The sequence below is a fragment of the Pieris brassicae genome, chromosome 4 (assembly GCF_905147105.1).
Source record: "Pieris brassicae chromosome 4, ilPieBrab1.1, whole genome shotgun sequence".
In the NCBI taxonomy this organism is placed as follows: Eukaryota; Metazoa; Arthropoda; class Insecta; order Lepidoptera; family Pieridae; genus Pieris; species Pieris brassicae.
Window position 1 is genome coordinate 14,397,519 of NC_059668.1, and position 18,794 is coordinate 14,416,312.

General features: G+C 35.8%; 1 protein-coding gene across 3 annotated transcripts in view; it reads right to left on the bottom strand.

Moving 5' to 3' along the window:
- The window catches only part of LOC123708921 (neuroligin-1), a 72,051-nt gene that overhangs the window by 19,261 nt on the left and 33,996 nt on the right, over positions 1-18,794 (bottom strand). For 2 of the 3 annotated variants that reach the window (XM_045659935.1, XM_045659937.1), the window contains exons 3-4: positions 17,626-17,781; positions 5,479-5,676 (exon numbers count right to left, since the gene is read on the bottom strand). In XM_045659935.1, coding sequence (XP_045515891.1) covers positions 5,479-5,676; positions 17,626-17,781 — 354 coding nt within the window. The remainder of the gene's footprint in view (positions 1-5,478; positions 5,677-17,625; positions 17,782-18,794) is intronic. The other variant, XM_045659936.1, reaches the window with a different exon arrangement.

Below are 18,794 nucleotides of genomic sequence, written 5' to 3' on the forward strand. Positions count from 1 at the left end.
TTCGCCTTATTACGTTTATAGTAAAACATCACTAACAATAGAATGTTTAAAGTTTTATTAGTATCTTCTTAAATAAAGCTTATTTAAACATCACCAAAAAAATATTTCTACATTAAAATTATGGATTTTTTATCTTAAAATGTTACTAACTTCAGGGTGTCGTTTTTTGTGACGGTGTGGTGGTGTCGATTTTTTGCGGCGGTGTGCGCACGCCGATGCGTGCATTATATGATTCTAATACTAATAATAGAAAGAAGTATAACTTGAAAATACAATTACTCTAACCAAAAATGGGACTAGCTCAACTTTAAGTTCTACCACCAATACTGAGAGAGGACCCACAAGGAGTTTTCAGAGGAGGAGAGGAGTACAAGAAGTGCGTAATTTTGGTGAAAGTCTTTGCTAAATATCTTCTAATCAGAGGCACTAGTTTGAAATAAAGGCAGGTATAATAGTTTGGAGTGCAGAAATATTTGCGACGAACCGCAAAGTCAGTAAGTATTCTTGTCGGAATAGTTGAGCGCCCTTTTCGCTTCGTAGTTCGCTTCACCTCATAATACCATTATAACAAAAGTTAGGAATTTTTAAATTTATATTTTCCATACTTGTGTCCAAGAAAAGAGTTGAAGTAGATGTGTCAAGGCGGATATAATATAAGTTTGACTTTTAAAATAAATCATATACAATTCTGTTTGATAGAGAACATGTATTCTAGTAGAAGGGTAAATAAAGTGTAAGAAATGAGAGTGTAGCAGTAAGATGATCGTGTTTTGTTTATATGGCATTGTAAAAAGAAATTATAAGTGTACATAAACCCAGTAAATTTGTTACGTACAAACTAAACTACTCGTAAAACCATCATACGGTTTTCTTTTAACTCGTGAATGATTTGAGAAATAATTTACCTATATTTTGCTAATACAACAAGGAACAGAAATTCATGTTTTGACTTAAATTCATGCGCTCGATGCATTCGAACAAAAATGAATAATTTCGAGCATCGATACAGCGCGAACACAAAACATCTCCACGAAGCATCCTAAATTTACAAAGAGGAATTGTAAATTTGAAGGCATCGCAAAGTGGAAATTGCAATTGCAGAATTTCTGTTACATTCGATCGCAACTGGGTCAGAAAAAGTGAGGTATAGTTTGCATATTCATAGCGGATTATGTGATAGGCTTAGCTGAGATTATATGAATAAAATATTAGGGAAAATATTTTATGTTTCGATCATTTACTTTTAGTGAAAAATTATCCAATACAAATTTTCATATTCGACAAAAAACAAGTAATAACGAAAAAACGTTTTTGGGTCTCTCCGAATCCTCTACCACAATTATAATGGAATGTTTTAGAGGAGTTGTCGAATTCTAGCTGAGTTTCATCATCGCTCGTCGAGGCAGAATATGAAATTTACCTATATCAACTGAACGACGGGTTTCACAACAGAGTGTTATCAAGGCATTTGTAGCCGCGCGCCACCGCTGTATGGATCGAACCTTCACGAAAACAGTGAGCCCGCTTGCATCGCGAGTGTCCATGGGTAATGGTATCACATCAGATGAGCCTCCTACCAGTTTGCCACTGTTGTGTAAAAAGTTGTATGTTTATATTGATCTCCCAAGCCTCCTCCAAGGCTATCCCCATTTCTATTTTTTGGCCATCTCCATCTTCCGCCCGCCACCATCACAATTTCGTTTGTATTGTGCCTCGTGGCTCTAGGCTATAGACATAAAGAAAAAGACTGGTTAAATGTAAACGAGCACATTATATACTTAGCCAAAAATACACCTACTAATATTTTCATTCACCATTACAGAAATATGTTTAAAGTACCTATAATGAGGACATATATGATTTTGAAATAGTTTTAGACTACAAAAAGCTTTTTAAAAAACTCTTTATATGAAGCTAATATGCAAACGGTAACGAAAGTAAAATATTCAATCAGAATACGTTAGTTCAGTTTAGATGCGTCTTAGCGCATGCTTATAAATGTCAAAAACATTTACAAAATTAGCGAAAGAGCAAGACTACGAATCCGTTAGCAAAACTGCCAGGAGGCCTTGTTCTGAGAAGAACAGGCAAGAAACTCAGCAAGGTTTACCCTGCCTCTACATTACAATTATTCAAAGGAAAATATCATACACCACAATGTCATTAAAGTTACGTAAGTGAAAAGAAAAATCTGTTCTGGGAATAACCACATTCACCATTACACACAAAAAAATGAATTTATCAACGATCGACAAACTTGAATATTCATGTGTTGATTGGAAAGTCATCGGAAAATTTTCTGAAAAATAGTAAAAGTTTTTCAACACATCATTTACCATATCTATCACATTAGTTTGAAGTTGTTTCATTATAATGCTTCTATTATACATATATTTATAGGAACATAATTCAAGTTAGTTTTCTTTATATATAAACGTAAATATTTATATTATGATTCCAGAAATGCCTTAAAATTGTCGGTATAAAATACATTTTTATAGGGCTCCACTCCCTTTTTTATAATTTACGCTTGAATCGCTAAACTATAAAAAATTATTTCAATTTTAAATAATTTCGATGACAGAGACAAATGAAGCGGAAAAATAAACATTTTTCAAATAATAATAAAAACTTAACGAGAATATTAAAAACAAATTCAATAGAGATCATGCATAAATAATCATATTACTATTGTGAAAATTTATACATATTGCCTTTATTGTACCACAACTACATAATATTTTTATTTATTTAATTATTAAAGCTTTGTTACATTACACAAAACAAACAACAACAAAATAGCGAACAACTAACAAGCGCTTTCTTCCAGACAGTCCTATTAAAAAATAAAAATAGTAATGGTAAAGTGTAAAAGTTTTTAATATGTTTACAATGTATAAAGATTACCCAAATATTAAATAAATGTGACTGAATGTAGCATTTTTCCAAAACACAGTATATATGTCCTTACTTTTCGTGTTAACCTGCGGTTTAATTTCATCATCGGACGTAAAGACAGTATGCAGAATTCCACCCGTTCTACCTAGACTTTAAGACACTCACACACCGATTTATGAAACCGGCTTTCATTAAAGTTATATCCGAACAATTACGACTTACAGGCCTTTAATAGAAGAGCGTACCTGTATCTTAAATTCCCAGCAACGCACTTGCAAACTGCCCCATAAAAATGTACGATTTTATAGTATAAACTAACTCTATATCTATAAAAAGTGTTACTAAGGCCACATTATTTTATTAATTCAATTCGGTCGAGCTAAACTTACGCTGTGCCGGTTTATTTATTAATAACCTAAGGCACACTTACGTTGAAATTCTAAACCAGGTCGGGACATAAACGCTGTCTTCGTGCAAAATAATATAAAGCTTTAAGTGACACAGATAATGGAAATCAGCCCGCTTACGCCAGTTGCAGTCGGATAACAGGTAATAATAATTGTTCTCTTCATCGCATTGTGTTCTGATAATGAAATGCGGTAAAATTATAACATACGTATTGCTTTGTTCTTGTAAAGAAGCATACCCGAGATAACACTTATGGATAAGAATTATATTTGAATATTATGTACCATACACGATTAAACACAACGACTTGGCTTGTCATGTAGCAACATTATGCCAGAGCAGATCGATTGACAGAGGGGCAAAGATGACTGTTAAGTATGAAACGCATAAAGTTTAACCACGTAATTATTATTTAATAAATCACAATGCATAGCTGTTTCTTCTGAACTGTGGCATGGCTGAGTCAGAATTATTTCGGCGCAAAATTATAGCGAAGTATTTTACGAGGAACTTTCGCGAAGAGCCAAAGGAAGTTGGGAATACTTTAGGCTAGTTTTGCTTAAAACTGTAAGTGCATTAGATTCAATAATAAAACCTTAACCAGTATTTACGTACTATACTTACTTTACATATTTGTCTTCTTAATTAAAGAGACAAATTTATTCTTTAGATATTTTTTTTTAATAGAACCAGAGAGAAACGGGCATAAGCCTTATGTGATGTTAAGTGACCATGGTCTGAGATTGTTAGAGGGAAGAATCAGTAAACTGTTTCTTTATTTATTATTGATGAAAATTTAGATGTTATATATAAATTGCATGACAACATTATCTATATATATAAAACTGAATCCTTAATTCTCTTGATCACTCGGCATCACGCGTGAACGTCAGGACCGATTTAGCTAATTATTTTTTTGTTCTTATGTAAGAAAAAAAAATTAAGAATACTTAACCACTATATTAAGTAATCCTGACTAGGATTTTTTTTCTTCATTTCATTCAAACTTTTTTGATATAATCTTATGCTGTTTGACATAACTTTGAGGTAATTCTAACAAAAAATGAATTTCTTAGTTCAGAGCTCATATTAAAAGCTCAATTAAATATGGAGTTTTTAGTAAGTTTGAAATATTTTTTTTAGTTCATTACACCAATTCGAAATTAATATTCACAGTTAAGACAGGACAACGTCTGTCGGGTCCGCTAGTATTTGCGAAAATTAACTGATTTTGGAGCCTTCACGTCTTAAATGGGAATTGTTGATCTAAAAGCGCAATAAAGTTCAACAATGAGGTACTTTGCCCGTGTGTAGGACAGTATTCCTTGTTAGGGGAAGATAAATAAGTATGAGCAGAAACAAACGAAAGGCCAGACAGTGACAAACAGATGCAATTTGTAATCTAAATCTAGTTATATCACATTGTTGAGTCCTTATTTCACTTTAATGGATAAAACCAATTTTGAATATTATAAACACACATTTTAGTTATTATTAATTGATAGAAAATAGAGGGCAGTGTTGGCCTAGTGGCGTCAGCGTGCGACTCTCATCCCTGAGGCCATAGGTTCGATCCCCGGCTTGGTGCACCCAATGGACTTCCTTTCTATGTGCTCATTTAACATTCGCTCGAACGGTGAAGGAAAACATCGTTAGGAGACCAGCATGTCTTAGACCCAAAAAGACGACGGCGTGCGTCAGGCTCAGATGGCTGATTGCCTAATGCTTATTAGATTGAAAAAATGATTATAAAACAGATTCAGAAATCTGAGGCCCAGACCTAAAGAAGTTGTAGCGCCACTTTATAATTATTTTTTAATTAATAGAAACACCTCGTTAGATTTTGCTTGTTTAAAAATGTTTAAGCAAATTTTAACTCTAGCTCTATAACTTATTAAAAAAATGTAAATTGTACTATAAGTAGATATAATTTGCGCTAAGTGTTGTTAGGTTTTTATAAATGACTTAAAATAGAATAAGTCGAAATATTAGAGATTTTTAATATTTTTTTTACAGGAACTAAAATCTCTGAAATATTTTAACATTTGTTACTTAATTTTTTAAGGAATTTAATTGAAGTTAAACCAATGGTGCTACCTAGTTGTAGCACCATTTTTCTCTTGTCTTGCCTTGTTTTAAATGCCGATTACGATTCTATTTAGACAGACTTACCTTCCGGTACGGCTAATGAAGTAAGTAGAAAGTGGACACAGGCCGCCCCAGTTCCATGACCCATTAGTGTGACGTTCGTCGGATCACCACCAAACACAGCAACGTTCTCCTTGATCCAATGCAGAGCAGCAATCTGGTCCATAATACCATAGTTGGCAGGTGACCGAGGGAACTCATCTGACCGAGGGTTGAGAAAGCCTGCAAAGAAAATTGTCTCTTTTTTATTCTTTGTAATATCGCTTACTATCAGGAAACGAGTGATTTTTCTGCACAGCTTGCAGCTGTTTTATAAGCAGTTTCTGCCGCGCACCACCACTATGTGGACAGTTGCCCACTGAAGTATTTTATTCATTGCTTTAGAATGCCACTAAGAGACATCAATTTAGTTTAATTCACTACCCCAGGTAGTGCTGAAGAGTTGTTCGGATTAATACCTGCAGCTGAGTTTTATCATCGGACGTCGAGGCAGAATACGAAATAATATATAATAGAATAACGACACCCATATCAACTCAACGTGCGGTTTTTGCCGGGCACCACCACTATGTGGAACCAGCTCCCCAGCGATGTATTTTCGGGTCAATTTCTATTTAGAGGACTCTTTCAAAAAAGAGCGTACCAATTCTTAAAAGGCCGGTAACGTATGTAAGCCTTCTGGCTATGTAAGTACCTAAGGGCGGCGGTATCAATTAATATCAGATATAACTCCTGCCCGTTTTCCCCTTTTTACATAAAAAATAAGTTGTACAGTAATTTACATTGATTTTATTGTTTGACAAATTAATATTTTCAGGAATAAAAATACCCTGTTTATTTCCAGACAAATCCTAACAATTATACTTGCCTTCATAAGCGAATCTAATTTTACTCTCTGCGGGAATCCAAATTCTAAATAATTATTATCTTTTGTTTAGAAATCTGTTAGAGAAGCTTTGTTACAATAATAAACATCCTTTATATAATTTAAGCGATAAAACGGTTTCATAAAAGGCAAAAGCAACGGAAATTAAAATCCTTAGAAGCTACAAAATTTAATGGCCTTACAAAAGCGGTGACGTGTCGCGCCTGTCAATGTATCAGTAGTGTGTGCGAAACTTTACTAGCGGCTTCCCGGCTTTACACGGCTGAATATGATTAAATATGGTATCTATAAATCTATTTAAGTAGATATTAATGTGAATATAAAACTGTAGTACACGAATTTGCTATATTGGCAATAATTTTCGAAACGCGCGTACGTTGCGGAATAGGAATTTCATTGGTATTTTTTCACAAATTGAGTTACATTATCGAAGTTTTTACACACATCCCGATCACGCGTTATTTAAGAGCTGTTCAGCAATATAAAAAACAGTATAAAGGTCTCCAATTATACACATTATTCATATCGTAATATCAGTCTGTTTCATCTACCCAACTCCTTTGTTTTCAGGTTATATAAACAGTAAAGGATGATTACTTAAACGCTTGTTATTTTATGGAATGGAGTCTCCATTTCATTTAAGCAATGTCAACATTGTTTTGTTTATATCGCAATGTTGATACGCGTTTAGATTGCCGTAATCCACACAAATTAAACATACACCGGAAATAATTATTTTAATAACCGAATTATGTTTAACTATATGTTGGACTATTTTGTATGGAATTTTTGTGTAAATACGTAACTATATGTTTATCTTATTAAAATAAATGCAGTACTATAAACAATATTGTGATGCTCGTTAATAAAAAAAATCTGCTTTTAATGAAATAATACAACTGGTTACGGAAGGAAATATATTTTTAAAATTCAAACCATCATATGGAAGTTGAGAGAAGGAACCATTCGAAATCTGTTCATGTCGATTTTACTACGATTTTACGATTATTTATCACCGATACAAAAATTCCATATGCTAATATCGCTAAAAACTTGCGATGACTCTGGATGCTAAATTTCGATGGAAAGAACACGTGAAAAAATTACGAAATGAATAGGATGTAAGATACAAACAAATGTACTGGCTAATAGGAAGACAATTACCCCTGTACATAACAAATTACTTCTCTATAAACAAGTGATAATGCTTGTGTGGGCATTCAGCTTTGGGGCTGTACAGCGGAGAGCAATAAAGAAATAATACAACGATTTCGGGACATTGTCAATGCACCATGGTACATTAAAAATGAAAGTATCGACAAGGATCTTAATGTGGATACAGTCCTAAATACGGCGAAATGGTTTGCTTTGGCTCACTTAAACAAACTACATAGCCGTGTGAATGCTGAGGCAATCCAATTTTTTGACATGACAGGAATTACACGCCTAAAGAGAACTAAACCTTTTGAGTTAATAAACCTAGTGTAGTGAATATAAGTGCAAGTGTGGTATCTCGGACACATGAACATAGTGTCAAAACATTATATAGACTACTACTACTAACACTAAGACTGTCAATGAACATTACCTTAGTTTAAGCTATTCATTAGTATTGTAGAAAATTAAGTCAAGATAATATTACTTATTAGCCATAATTATTGTATAGGCTAGATTGTAATTCATGAAAAGTCGTACACTTTTTTGTGAACTTTATTGCAATAAAAAAACGTCAAGTGTATTTACAAGACGTGACAAAGTTTATATAAAAAAAAATTGATAAATAATAACATTGTAGTCTATGTTTACGTATATACATAACATAATATAGCACATACTACAAACATGTTATTAATATTCCTTATAAATATATAATTTTAATAATATTGTGTCATGTTCATTTCATAAACTAACTACGATAGTTTAATGTTTCAATTAAGGTCAATTTCCAGGTCTAGGTTCAACTAATACATCACCGAATTGTTAATTTGTTTATTTACATACTCGACAATTCCCATATTAATTTGAATAACTTGTCTTACTTTACAATAACATTTAAATTATAATTATATTGACTTAAAATTATTAAGTCAAGAATAATATTATCCGCAAATTTTTGTAAAAACAATTTTCTTATGATTAACTTGATTAATATAATATTAATGAGAGGTGGCACAAAGACTGGTCTTGACAGAAAGGTGACTTAGACACGTCAAAAACCCGTACAACAAATATGTTAAAGACGATTTTGTCTCATAAAATATTCTTCGTTTCTTAATGTCAGTTTATTGAAATACTTTATTAACAATTCATGCTTTATGTGGGTGGTTTTATGATAGGAATAAAAATAATAATACCAAGTAGTTAACATCGCTGTGTGTAGCCGAAAATGTTGAAGCTATGTGAAATTTGGATAACTTTTACATGTCAAAGGGATGCCACAATGCGAATATTCTAAGACCATATAAAGTATTTCGGTGATTTTCGGGGTATTAAAAGTTATGATAACTTGCTTTTGCGGTACAGGAAAGTATCGTAAAAAGACTGTGTTGTAGACCCATCAAAGACGTGTGACACAAAAGGCTTGTTACCATTGCCTATTACTTAAGAACTATCTCAATCGTAAGCAATCCTTATATTTTTTATTTTGAATATATACGTATATGTATTCTTCCAGTATATCGTTGTTTATGAAATTATTTTATCTACGTTGTATTTTGGATCACGATGAGCGAGTTCAAGTCCATGAAAAGATCTGTACGCGGCTGGTTAGATATATTTTACATAGAGTTAGAAATGGTTTTGTGTCATTTTATTATTTCTAAACTACCTCAGAATTAAAGTAATGTTGACTGTTAAGAATAATTTGTAGTTTATAGAAATATGTTTTGTTGTATTGATAATTTTTATCTGAAAAAACAAACCGACTACTTATTGTATTTGTCCTAAGCCCACGTCGAAGGCAGATCAAGTTGTTATTTATTTCTAAATTGTTTTCAATCGAAGCATGAATATTAAATTCTCCCAAGTTGTCGGCGCAATTTCCTTACTGAATTTGTTCACAGTGAGTAATTGAATATTTCCGCTTCTGAATTTTCAGTTATTTCATTAAATATTATGTCATGATATAAATTAGTCAACTGAGCGTTTAGTAATGCTTAATTTAATAATAATTTTTTTTTTTTTTTTTTTATAAAATAGGGGGCAAACGGGCAGGAGGCTCACCTGATGTTAAGTGATACCGCCGCCCATGGACACTCTCAATGCCAGAGGGCTCGCGAATGCGTTGCCGGCCTTTTAAGAATTTGTACGCTCTTTTCTTGAAGGACCCTAAGTCGAATTGGTTCGGAAATACTTCAGTGGGCAGCTGGTTCCACATAGCGGTGGTGCGCGGCAAAAATTGCCTTGAGAAACGCTCAGTCGTGGAACGTCGGACGTCGAGGTGATACGGGTGGAATTTTGTATTTTGCCTCGACGTCCGATGCTGAAACTCAGCTGCAGGTATTAATCCGAACAACTCCTCTGAACACTCTCCATGGTAAATGCGGTAGAAGATGCAGAGTGACCCCACATCTCTACGCAACGCCAAAGGATCGAGCCGCTCGGAGAGGGATTGGTCATCGACGATTCGAACCGCTCTTCGTTGGATACGGTCAAGTGGAAGGAGCTGGTACTGGGGAGCCCCCGCCCAGAGGTGAGAACAGTATTCCATGTGGGGCCGTATTTGCGCTTTATAGAGTTGCAAGCGGTGGCCCGGAGTGAAGTACCGTCTCGCCTTGCTGAGCACACCAAGCTTTTTGGAGGCTAATTTAGCCTTTCCCTCCAAATGACCGCGAAACTGAACGTCGTTCGATATGTCAACGCCAAGTATTCCGATGCTGGCTGTGGCTTCAAGAAGAGTGTTTTCGAAAAGAGGAGTAGCGACAAAGGGTATTTTTTTCGCGGAAAACGCGCAAACTTGTGTCTTCTTGGGGTTAAATTGGACTAGGTTTAGTCTACCCCAGTCCGAGACTCCACGTAAAAGAGTTTCGACTTCAGACACAAGTTTGTTCCGGTACTCATCGACAACTGCCCGAGAAATACCTGCCCGGCCAGTGTAAAGAGTATCCCCAGTGCTGTCGTCCGCATAGCAATGAATGTTGCTAAGTTGCAACATGTCATTGATATGCAGAAGAAACAGGGTCGGGGACAGAACACAGCCTTGTGGGACCCCAGCATTCACGGGTTTAAGGTCGGAACATGCTCCGTCGACGACGACCTTGATGCTCCGATCGGCTAGAAAGCTGGAGATCCAGTCGCATAATTTCTCAGGAAGCCCGTAGGCTGGTAGCTTCGAGAGCAGTGCTTTGTGCCACACCCGATCGAAGGCTTTCGCTATGTCCAAACTAACCGCTAGTACCTCCCCCTTGGACTCAATTGCCTCTGCCCATCTATGAGTAAGGTATACTAGAAGGTCACCAGCTGAACGACCACGACGAAAGCCGTACTGATAATCGCTAATCAGCTGGTGGCCCTCTAGATAACTCAAGAGCTGGCCATTAATAATGGATTCCATTATTTTGGAGAACAAGGAGGTTATTGCGATTGGGCGATAGTTGGATGGATCAGTGCGATCGCCTTTTTTAGGGATCGGATGTATCGAAGCGGTCTTCCAGCACTTCGGGACAGTGCCGAGCGAGTACAGGTACCGGAAAAGGCGCGTCAGGACCGGAGCCAACTCAGGAGCACATGTACGCAGCACAATTGGAGGGATACCATCCGGCCCGCTCGACTTATGAATGTCCAAGGAAGATAGTGCTCTGCGAACAGCACGTGGCTGGAATGTGATTTCCGGCATTGAGTTATCACACCGCGAAATCGCCGGTGGTGATCTCCCCCGGTCATCCAAAGTCGAGTTGGACGCAAAGAGACAGCCCAAGAGGTCGGCCTTCTCCTTCGCAGTGTGGGCGAGCGAGTCATCCTCTCTGTGCAGCGGTGGTATCGATGGCTGACAAAAATTCCCTTGTACAGCTTTGGCGAGAGACCAGAAGGCTCGAGTCCCAGAAGGGAGTTGGGCCAATCTCTCGCCAAATCTGGCGATGTGCTCTGACTTTGCCTTAGCGATTTCCCGTTTGAAGGACCTGGAGGCTGAGTTATATGCTTTTTTATGTTCGCTGGTATTGGCATCACGAGATATCGCCGCTTCCGCCCATGCATTAAAGCATTCTCGCTTTCGACGCGATGCCGCCTTGCAAGAACGCTTAAACCAGGGCTGTGACCTGCCACCGATCGGCACCGCAGAGAATGGAATAAAAAGTTCCATGCCCTGCAGAACCACTTCGGCGACAGAGGCAGCGACGGAATCTGGAGCTTCCGACGAAAAGCACATAGGCCCCCAAGGGTAGGACGCAAAGAAAGACCGCATCCCATCCCAATCTGCTGACCGATAGTGCCAAATACGACGACAACCCGAAAAACGGGGCCGAGGAGGGCGCGTAGTAGGCACAGTACTCCGGACCACACAATGATCCGATGAACCCAATGGCGGGTCAACAGAGACTTGATAGGTCTCCGTATGTGAGGTCAGCAGAAGGTCCAACAAAGAGGGTTTATGACCATCCACATCTGGTATTCGCGTAATCGCAGGGACCATTTGTGACAGGTCGTAAGCTAAAGCAAAGTCGTGAAAGGATCTTCCCGCGTGATCGGTGGTTTCCGAACCGAGCCAATCGGCATGGTGAGCGTTAAAATCGCCAAGTATCACGATTTCAGCGGTAGGAACCCCTTCGAGCAGGGAATCTGTAGCCAATTGGATGTGCTCAATGAGTCGCTCAGTTTCGGTATTTCCGCTATGGGACCTATACAGGCATGCGTAGAATCGCGGATGGTCATCGCAGTCTACGCGCAGCCAGAGGTTAGATAGGTCCCTTCCTTCAAGCGACCCGAGGCGACGAGAACAGATATCCTCTCTGACGTACACGCAAACTCCCGCCCGCGGCACAAATGAATGTTCCAATTTGTACCCCGGGTAGGAGAGGTAGGAAGTATCAGCCGGGAAGGATATCTGAGTCTCAGTAAGGAAGAATAAGGCCGGCTTCGCAGTTTCGAGGTGAAAGTGAACCGCGTTAAGATTAGAGTTGAGCCCCCTAACATTGGTAAAGTCCACTGAGAGCGTGGAAGGGGATGCCTTCGGTAAATTCTTCCGTTTGCCCCGAGATCGAAACTTATAGTTTTTTGAGCAGTTTTTGCCCACCCCAGAATACGAAGGGCAGCCTGTGCATCCACCACCGAATACTGATTGTTCCGATGATGGACGCTCAGAGGGGGATTCTCCACAGCGGAAACGTGTGGTACCCCCCTGGGGTAATCTCTGTTTAAACTGCATCTTCATATTCTGGGGGAGGGGGGAATTGATGGGCTCCGGGAGTCTCACTCACCGCACGAAACGCGAGTACAATAAGATGAACCTATTGCATCACTTCACGCCGGTTTTCTGTGAGACAGTGGTACTGCCCCGGTCGTGCCTGCCCGATTGGCTGAAGCCCGAAAGCAACAGCATGGCACTCCCACTAGGAGGAGTTTCTTTCATGGGCCTTTCAACGAGTTCTTTCAGGCATTCTAAGTAATTGAGAACTTAAAAGCTTTCTTCTTCAGACCTAAATAATTTTACATAGTAACCATGGCGTTTGACGTTTTAAAAGTTAAAATACGACGGTAAACAATAATCAAGAGGCTAAATCAAATCAATTTTTATCAAATTTCATAACGAACTCGCAGTTTTTTTATTTTTTTTATACGACATCTATAATCTCTATGAACACTTTACACACGTCTTGGTTTAAAAATATATATTATGTTATATATATATATATATTTGCGGCATATTTTGAAAATTAATAATAAAATTATCAATATATTATATATTATACTATATATATTATACTTTTAAAATATGATATACACAATTTACACTTATGAACGTCGTTATAGAAATACATATTAATTGCTAATTGCTTCTAATTTAACATTTACTGCCAGGTCTCAAATCAAGGGCGTAGAACGGACGAGAAGAACTGGCAATAAACTTTCCGCCATTCTTTTTAATCCCAAGTTATTTGCTAATGAAAGAGGCATGTTAATTAAAATAAATTATTTTATCATGAAATATGTAATAATCTACGTTTTCTAGAGAGTTACAAGGAAAATACTTATAAAAAGTTGCTTCAAAATATTGTAATAGTTTTTTTACAAAGTGGTAAGCTTGTCACTCGACAGTAGTATCTCTTTGATTCAAGTGCTTGTAAAGCCTACTTAAATAAAAAGTATTTTGTATTTTAAAATATTCTTTTATCTTAAATTTTTCGACTTCCCATATTTTACTTCATAAATATTCATGGAACGTTTAAGTTGATCTATTTTTCCCCTCGTTCTAAAAGCGGCCGTATGAGCTGTGTTTTTCGATTTAAACTAAATACTGAATACACGCTGTGTAATAATATATGTTTTAATATTTGCGAAATTATTACTTGCTCGTACGGCAATGAAACACATAGGAAACCATCGCAACGTGATGTGTGTCAGACAAGAACAAAAGATCAGAAGAAGATCAGAGAGATCAGAGGCCAATGCCAAGGTTAGCGCCAATAATCGTACAATTTTAGACAGTAGACATTATGTTAAGACGGTGACTATGAAGGGTACTTCAGACGCGTTACATTTGAGTCCTCCCGCTTTCCGAATTAGATGTCGTGTTTACTGGCAATTTCATTTCACCTAAACGACTCTGAGTGCGGTGTTTAAGTTACCGAGTTACTAAATGCTGCCTTTGACGAATACCTTTCAAATTACGCAATCTTAATTCTAATGAACTTATTAAGCAAGTAATCATTTCAATTGCTAATTATCAAGTGACAAATGACATTTCAACCTTTCTGGTATTTATGATTGACAGTTGGACGTGGTCCAGATTATAACTCACTACCTATTTTACAAGAAGACTATTTGGACTTTTATGAATATGGAGTAGATTCATTCTGGTTGGTGAGCAGACTTCATAAACTTTTGGTTCTCTGAGATTATGTTGTACTCAACTCCACGTTACTGCGAGAGCTTGCAATATGTGATACTTGAAGGCAGTATCGATTTCGAATGGAAATAGCTATCTTTCGACTACATACCAAACAGTTAATATATTAAAATGACTTTAAAATTGTAGTACTCGCTATAACCAAGGAGAACATCGTTTTATAATGTCAACACTATTTTAATTAACAAATTCTACTTATATACAATATTATCAAAACATTCTCTTAATTGTCTTTCAAAAACACCAATTAATGTCTCATACTTCGCAAGAACTCTCAATAAATACATTTTGCGAAGTTGCCAAACTTTTAAAAACTTCCAAAATTATTGTTTTCGAAGACATTGTTGAGTTTGAGACAGCTTTAATACTGAATTTTCGTTGTAAGTAGATTTTCTGTTGACTTGAGTATTCGTCGAATTCGGGTCACCGGAAGTATACAGCTTTTATAAACTATTGTTTGTTTGCGTGTCCCTATTCTTAGTCTCTTGCATTTTGCTGGCAATTGTTAATCAGTCAAGATGGTTCTCATAATAATCCAGAGGGTCCATACCTCTTATTTCTGCATCAATTACTTCGATTACTTATATGCTAAGCTTTTTGTTATGTCTGATATACATGGATAAATTTTTTTTGAAGATTGTTGACGGAATGTTTTATCTACATTACGACTGAAGTGAATAACCTAGAAAAAACCCCACAGCACAATTAATAAAAACAACCAACTCGCGGTCTCAAAACTAGAATCGCATGCTAGGTGAGGTCTTACTCTGTAGCTCCAATCTTAATTTATTATTATTATTACTTACAATTAGCAAGTATTGAGTTACCCTAATAAAGATGACGAAGAATGACGAAGTCTAGTCTAGCCTAAGCCTACTTATAATGACGCACTATGAAAAGTCAATATTGATAATACTGTTGAAATTATGTGGAAAGTTTGCATGTTTCAATGTGAAAGTTTGTTAACAGATACGTATGAATATCTACCGTGAAACATTTTTGAATTTTAAAGGTGAATTTAATCATAGGCTTCACGTTTTTGTATGTTTTAAACCACTGAAATTCCGTTTAAAAACACCAACAAAAATAGTACTCATGATACACTTTATTTAGTCTTCAAAATATGATGTAAATATTAGTCCTAGTTACGTATTTTGTTTCATAGGTGAAACAATTATTGGAATATGATTCATGACGCATGTTTTCGTAGATATTTGTTAAACGCAGATCATGTTTAGGTTCGCATCCCGGATATAGCTATTCCTAAGATTTTCAGTCAGTTTAGGGGTTAATAGTACGCGGCACTCGTGCACAATTCAATTCTGCGCCTGCTTGCAAAATACTCGTGCCGGGCTGTCTTCGGGGTTTACTTAATTATTGTGACAATTAAACACCAAAACGTAAAATTACAAGCCATTGTAAAAGAAAAAGTAATACTTGCTTAGTAACGATTGCTCACGTTACTAAGTTACTTTTGTAACGATCGAATCTTGCTAGCATTTACCCGAAATATTCAAATCTCAATTGGAAGATCTCTGCAGTAATAAGATATGAAGTGTAATTCTTATATGTATTAGGAAGCTTTATAATATATATATACATTATAAAGTTTCTTAATATATAATATTTTATATAAAGAAGAAAAAGAATATATATTTACACAAAATGTAATATGTGAATAATTAAATTAAGAGTCTGGGATATTGCGAAATTTAAGTTTAATTTTTTTTATAGCTACATCAACAGAATGTAAAACATCCAAAGAAACTATGCACTAACTAACTATTAATTACTATTAAGAATGTGGAACATAAGTTCTTAATGTAATGTGGTACAGCTCTAGTGCAATGGTTGCTCTTAATGTAATGCTTGCAGCTCCTTATTTTACACAATGTTTGTAAGGATTGCAGCTCCTTACAAACATTGTGTAAAATTAAAAACTTGGCAATTAAAAAGAGTGACGGAGAGTTTATTGCCAGTTCTTCTCTTCCACGCCCTTGATTTGAGAACTGGCAGTAAATGTAAAATTAAAAACATTAAACATATAATATGTATTTCTTCATTGACGTTCATAAGTGTACATTGTGTTACCTAAATAAATAAATGATATTGAATTTACACAAAATTCGTCTTACGGTCGTAGAGTACTTGGAGTATTGCTACAGGTGAAATTATGACAGCCATGACAACTATAGTACAGAGAGCGCACCTGTGTCTACCACGCTTGTATAATATGCTTAAATGGGGTATATCAATAAATATTAGCTGCTAAATAGAAGTCTTCAGATTCTTTACAATGGTTTACCATTAACTTATAAAAAGTAGTAGAACAATAGTTATAACAATCCGCATACAATACACAGTCTCGCTTATTGCAAAAACATTGATTGTAGTAATAAAGACAGTCATTCAACAACAATGGAGTCAAGTCACGCGAATAGGTGATTAGAAATGTGTTTTAGATTTGCAAACGTAGTAACAATGGATTTGTGTTCGAACAAACATTGGTTGTGATTATTATCGAAGATTACTTTCACGAACTCTTAGACACGTATTCGATGCCGCGTATCAAGCTAGACGATATAAATGTAGACTTGGAGATGAGATTTTATTTTGCAGGACTAAGCCTAGTGGTTGAGTGTGTGATTATTATGGTTTGAATCTGGAACTTTTTTTTAATAACTTAGAACATAAAGAGACATCTGAGTCATATAGGGTAGGTTTCAAAGTCATTTATGTATCAAACTCGTATTGAATTGAATATTCAGTAGTCATACTTGGTTTCTAATCTGAATCTTAGACATTAAAGCTAGTACCTGCGTGTACCTCTGACTTATAAATTCGAGCTTTTAGTGATCACTCGCAGTACAGCATTACCTGTTTTAAAGAAGCAATGTTTTTAACATTATGTTCCTTGTTTCAAATAAAAATTAAGATAATTCTCACACCAAACCTTATTGTAATATTGGCAGACCTCAAAATCGCAATAGCATTCAAATTTATTTATTACAACAAAAAATATTTTTTTATAAGACTTAGAATCGGCGTTATTATAAACGGTATTCATCATATTCAACTTAATTTTTGTATGAGAATAACATCGTTACGATGGTAACTAACTCGTACTAACTTTAATCCACGTTTAGTATTAAATTGAGGTGTTTAGTTAAATAAGTAACAAATAAAAATAGCCTATATGAATGTAATTAATAATAACGCTTACCTAGAATACCCAAGCGATAGTTTATAGTAACAACTACCAGGCCGGCATAAGATGCAAGGACGGTACCATCGTATGGATTGCCTGAACTCCATTCGTAGCTCTCTCCATGGACGAACACCAGTACTGGATATCTAGCCACCGCGTCGCGTACACCTGCTGGATTATTTTATTAATTAGCTGATTATTAAACATCTAAAAGTTCCATGATTAAGATTGTGCTATTTGATTGAATTAATGGGAAAGTGGGATGGGAAAATTAATATAGTTAAACTAATAACAGTTGACAAAATTTTACTCTGCTATGTTAATATATTTTTTAAGTCGCTTTGAATTTAAACTTTAAATATTTAATTTAAGAATTGTCTACATCGGCATTAAAATGAGAATAGCTTACTCGTTCTGTAACGCAATGACCTTTTCTGCTTTGACGTGCCAAACTACTTTATTACATAAAGAGTAGATAATAATAAAATATTGTGAGCACAACATATTTCTGGTTTATCTAAGCCACTAAATTGTAAGTTTGGGATATTTAGCTTAACTTCGTTAAATGTATATATTTTTTTATGCTATTTATAACATCTATATAGTATGACTATTCCTATCGTTTTGCTCTGTTTTGGGTTCCCATAAAATATTTGAAATGAGTCGTGAGCGATGGGCGGACACTTAACCTACACATTTCACTTCTTAAAGATTTTAAGAAAACATAGCTGATTATCTCTCTGTGCCAGTGTTCAAATGCATTTATACGACAAAGTGTTAAATCAAATAGTACAGTTATGGTTAAACGACCTATTATTTGGACACAATAAATAGTTCCGCTTTTTATACGAAGGGGTCCGTCAAATAATGTGAGCGAGGTGGACATATTACTACAATGAGACCGCAGGGTTGAACCTTTTCAGAGTTCACTTTACATTCTACTTTTGTGTTTATCTATGGAAATCTCTTGGAACCGGGTTGATTTACGATTTTTCAGGGATTTATTTACAATAAGACATGGCTTATTAATAAAAATGAAAATAGTGTTGTCGTCTTTCTGCATTCTGAATTTACGTTGTGTTACAAATAGGAGTGTGTACTACACATTGAGTCTTCTCTTGCGGAATTTTATAATTAATATTCAACAAATTACGGGAAAGCGTACACAATACACACTGTATTGT